The sequence below is a fragment of the Aquarana catesbeiana genome, linkage group LG04, assembly GCF_042186555.1.
Source record: "Aquarana catesbeiana isolate 2022-GZ linkage group LG04, ASM4218655v1, whole genome shotgun sequence".
Classification (NCBI taxonomy): domain Eukaryota; kingdom Metazoa; phylum Chordata; class Amphibia; order Anura; family Ranidae; genus Aquarana; species Aquarana catesbeiana.
The window spans coordinates 505,695,850-505,701,148 of NC_133327.1; the positions used below are offsets into that span (position 1 = coordinate 505,695,850).

General features: G+C 43.0%; 1 protein-coding gene across 1 annotated transcript; it reads right to left on the minus strand.

The window, feature by feature from the left end:
- Positions 1–652: 652 nt before the first annotated feature.
- Positions 653–5,093, minus strand: LOC141140484 (uncharacterized). Its single transcript, XM_073627721.1, has 2 exons — positions 4,944–5,093; positions 653–4,719 (listed from the first exon to the last, which is right to left on the minus strand). The coding sequence occupies exon 2, from the start codon at positions 4,481–4,483 to the stop codon at positions 653–655; it is 3,831 nt and encodes a 1,276-aa protein (XP_073483822.1). The 5' UTR covers positions 4,484–4,719; positions 4,944–5,093.
- Between the last annotated feature and the right edge of the window lie 206 nt (positions 5,094–5,299).

Sequence of the window (5,299 nt, forward strand, 5' to 3'; positions counted from 1 at the left end):
TGGTTCTACAAGTTCAAATGTCTCAAACTGAGTGGTCTCTTCGATTTCTGATCTAGTCAAAAAAGATGGTCCTGAAAACCAGTTAGTATGCTTAAGGGCAGCCACTAGAACCGGTCTAGTCCCATGATCGGCTGGATTTTTATCTGTACTGATGTAGTGCCACTGTTCTGGCCGTGTGGACTTTCTGATGCGTATCACTCTGTTTGACACGTACATGTAGAATCTTCTTGAAGCATTGTGAATATATCCTAACACAATCTTGCTGTCTGTGTAAAACTTCACTGCATGAATTTCAATGTCAAGTTCTGCAATGATCAAGTCTGCCATCTCCACTGCTAAGACAGCAGCACAAAGCTCCAAACATGGAACAGTGTGAGCAGGACGTGGAGCTAGTTTGGACTTTCCCATGATAAACCCAACATAACTTTGTCCTTCAAAGTCCATTACTCTAAGGTAGGCTACAGCTGCTATAGCCATAGTGGATGCGTCTGAGAATACACACAATTCTCTTTGCTTCGTGGCAGACAAAGAAACAGGGACATATGACCTTTGGATGATAAGTTGTTCAAGATCTATTAATGAGTCCTTCCACAACTTCCACTGCATTTCTTTCTCCTTAGGTAGAGGCGTATCCCATTCACTTTGTTCATGTTCAGTAGTAATTTCTCTCATAAGAGCCTTGCCTTGCATGGTTATGGGGGCTACAAATCCTAGGGGGTCGTAAAGGCTGTTGACCATGGACAAGACACCTCTTCTCGTGAATGGCTTCTCTGGATACTCTAAATGTAAAGCTGTCGGTTTTGAGATCCCAACTGAGCCCTAAACTTCTTTGAAGGGGCAGTGAATCTGTTCCTAGATCCAGGTCCTTGAGGTCTTTTGCACGGTCCTCTGAGGGAAACGCTTCCATGACTTTGCTGCTATTGGACGCTATTTTGTGTAACCTTACGTTAGATTCTGCTAACATCTCTCTTGTTCTTTTCAGGATGTCGATAGCCTCTTCTTTGCTGGAGAAAGAAGCGAGTCCATCGTCTACATAAAAATTCCTCATGACAAACTGTTTGGCGTCTGTTCTGTGCTCTTCTTCACCTTCCTGTGCTGCTCGTCTCAGGTTGTAGATAGCTACAGCTGGAGAGGGGCTGTTCCTGAACACATGTACTTTCTTCCTGTATTCTGTAACATCTTTGTTAAAGTCATTGTTTTCATACCACAGGAACCTCAGGTAGTCTCTGTGATCTTTGCGGACAAGGAAACAGTAGAACATTTGTTGTACATCTGCTGTTACTGCAACACGTTCTTTTCGGAACCTGATGAGGACTCCAAGGAGTGTATTATTCAGGTCAGGTCCACTGAGGAGGACATCGTTTAGGGAAAGGCCTTCATACTTTGCACTGGAGTCAAATACTACTCGTATCTGTCCTGGTTTCTGAGGATGGTACACTCCAAATATTGGTAAGTACCAACATTCTTGTTTTTCTTCCAATGGTGGTGCTATTTCAGCTTGACCACTGTCGAAGATCTTTTGCATGAAATCATGGAAGTGTTCCTTCATATCTGTCTTTCTGTCTAGAGTGCGTCGCAATGAGGTGAGACGCTTCACTGCTTGTCCTTTGTTGTTAGGAAGGTGACGACGGGGTGAACGGAAAGGTAGTGGAGCTACCCAGCTGTTTGACTCATCTATAAAGACTTCTCTGTCCATGATCTCAAGGAAGAGGCTATCTTCAACAGATGGTGCTGGTTTGTCATCATCTCGCGTTCTTTCAAACACTTTGCATCCTAGCTCATCTGTATCTTCAGATGAGGTTTTGGCCTCCATGTAACTCTGAACTTTCTGCTGTTGTATTGGGTTGACTAGTCTCTCTTTAATCTGTATCCTGTTGGTACAGGGGCTAAGACATGATGTGCGGCCGTTTTGCAACATGTATGTTTTGTAGACATTCACTTTTGCCGGCTTGTGAGCTCCATCCAGACATACATCACCAATGATGACCCATCCAAGGTCAAGACGCTGTGCAAATGGTGCATTGTGTGGCCCGTTGTATTGCTCTCTGACCTTGTGCACTCTCAGTATGTCTCTTCCAAGTAGAAGGATAATTGCAGCACCTGGGTCCAGTACTGGAATCTTGTCTGATATTTGCATCAGATGAGGGTAGTGACATGCAATTTCAGGTGTGGGTATCTCTGATCTATCATCTGGTATCATATCACATTCTATGAGAGTGGGCAGAGTCAGCTGTGTTTTCCCATCTAATGACTCGATGATGTAGTTGTTTGCTCTTCTCCCTGATGTCTCCACAACTCCTGAACATGTCTTCAAAGTATACGGAGTTGGACTTCCTCTGTCCCCGAAGAGGTGAAAGAACTCTGTTCTTGCCAAAGATCTGTTACTTTGTTCATCCAAGACTGCATACATTCTGATTGCCTTCTCTCTGAGGCCTGCAGGATACACCTTGACTAAACATATCTTGGAGCATGATCTAGAGCTAAATGTGTTTGTGCAGATCTCAGTGCACTTTGAGGTTATTGCTGGTAATGCACTCTCATTTTGCTCCCCACCATGATCTTCTTGGGTTACCGGATTCTCTCTTTTCCATGGTGCTGGTCCTGGGTGTAAAGCAGACAGATGGTTGTCATTATTGCATTCTTTGCATCGAATTGTCTTCACACAGTCTTTAACAACATGTTGAGTTGAACCACAGCATCTGAAACAAATGCGCTTGTCCTTAAGATAAGATTTGCGCTCCTCTATTGTCTTGCATCTGAAACTGCGACATTTTTTTAGTGGATGAGGCTTGTTATGTAGTGGACACTGCTTATCTGGGTCCTCAAATTGCATTCCTGAGCTTTTATCCTGGTTGGCCTCAAACTCAGTCGGTACTTCTGTCTTTCGTACAGACACTGTTGCTCTACGTTCTTTATTGTGCACTGAAGGTTGTTTCTCTGTCTTTACAGAACTGGAGCCTCCCATGTTCAAAAAGGCGAAGCTTGGGTCAATGCGTATTTTAGCTTGATTCACAATGAATTTGGCGAAGAAGGAGAAAGGTGGAAATGCTACCTGATGATCTTCCTTGTATTTTGATGCTTGCGTGATCCATCTTTCTTGTAAGCTGTAAGGAAGCTTCTCGATTACCGGTTTCACTCCACGTTCTGTATCCAAATATGAGAGGCCTGGCAGGTATCCACCAGCCTTTGCCGCCTCCAGCTCTAAAAGTATGTCCCCAAGCTCTCTCAGCTTCTGATTGTCTTTGTTTGTTATTTTTGGATAATTTTCAATTTTCTTCAGAAGTGCATCTTCAATTACTTCAGGTGACCCATAGCAGTCTTCCAATATCTGCCATAACATTGTAAGCCCTGCTGTCGCATCATGAACATGTACTGACCTGATTCTTTTGGCTTGCTCAGTGGACTCTGGTCCGAGCCATTTGGAGAGTAGATCAAGCTTTTCCCTGTCTTTCATATTTAATTCTTGGGTGCTGTTTAGAAAAGATGACTTCCAGGCCCAATAGTTTTCTGGACGATCATCAAACTTCAGGAGACCAGAGCTCACCATTTCACGGCGTATCAAGTATTTTGTCACATCTGTGACTCCTGCTGCCTCAGGTGAGCATTTTCTGGGAACAAACACAGGGCATGTCTGTGGCTGGTAAGACGGTTGGGATGCTTGGTTAAACCCACTATAGTCGTGTGGTTGTTCTCGTTTACTGCAAGTCTTTCTGCTATAGGCCGGATTTTTATTTTCCCGTGGAGGGATTATGTCACCATTCGTTTGATTTCCTGAAGGACCAACAGATTGGTCTCTGAGTATGTAACTACTTGGCTTGTTATAGTAAAGTTCTGGTTCAGTCTTGTAGCATCGAGCGATATCAAAGTTGCCTGCTGCTAGCGGGACCCTGGATGATTCTAATGCATCATTAGACTGTTGATCAGTGTCCATGTTCGCGTGCAATTGTACATACCCACAAGTGCGTTGGATTGCACTGAGTGGTGTCATCTGGGTATCTATCACAGAGGGCTCTCTGTACTGTTCTTCGGCAGCTCTCATGAGCACCTCGGCTTCAGCTAAGGCTGCTGAAGCTATTTTTTCTTGCTTGATAATATGTAAAGATGCTTTCACCTCTGCTTTTCTTCTAAGTGCTTCAGCTTTACTTTTAGCTTTAATCATATGATGTTCTTCATCTATGCAGCCCTGTTCTCTTATCATTTCAGCTTCACGTATTGCATAGGAAGCCAGTGCACGTGCGGCTTCTGCTTTTGCATGGGCCCTTGCAGCTGCAGCACTGGTGGATGACAGGTTAGAGCAGCTTGAATGTCTAGAGCTAGTGCGCTTGGACCTGGCAGATTCAGCACTAGCTGATGTCTGATCCGACTGACTAGAGACTCTGGAGCTTGTGCAGCGTGACCTGTTGGTTGGCATATTGTGTATGCTTTCCTCTGCTTGTGTATGCTGAGGGATGACTGGTGTAGTATCCTTGTCTGTATGCTGCATGATGAAACAGATTACTTCTTTGTAATGTCTGTGGCTGTAGAGGTTAGCTGATGATGAGCAGAATGAATCCACTCTTCTTTAGACTAGGCCCGCTGTGTTAAAAGTCTTTTTACTGTTCTGCCCTCACAATGTGTTCAAAGTACAAGGCTTGGCAGACAGCTAACAGCTTCCCAATAAAGACTCAGGAGGAAGGGCTAATAGTTGTAATCTTTACTGAGAATAAGTTTTTTGTAAAACTGCAAAACACAAATTATAAAAATATGCATTAGCATTTAACATTACATCACAAATGCAAATAGTAACAGGCATGCTACAATACTGTTAAGGCACTAGCTAGCACAAATGAGGCCTAGCTGAATGAACTCCCTGACAGAAACATCCTACCAAACAAACAGATGAAATGTAGTTAAATTAGTAGAACATATACTAATTAATTGAAAACTAATGACAGCCTACTTACAGACTTATGCTTCCAAGGCCAGTATTAAGAAATAGTGGAGGTCTTTAACATGCTTCCTTCACTGTAGAAAGATTATCTGCTGGACAGGAAGTGGGTGTAATATACTACACTTCCTGTTAATAATGGATGCCAAATTAAAGCAACAGTACGATCAGTAAATATATACCTTATAATGATCAGAACAAGTTCAGCCAAAGGCATCCAGTGCTGTTAATATGCGTAAAAAATTCCTTTAAATAGTAATAAAAATACCAATAAAAAGAAACCTTTGTATTAGCAGAAGGGCCCTTGATAAATATATCAAGGACACACCAGAAAATTGTTGATCAAAAGTTAGTGAGAGATGCATATCCATG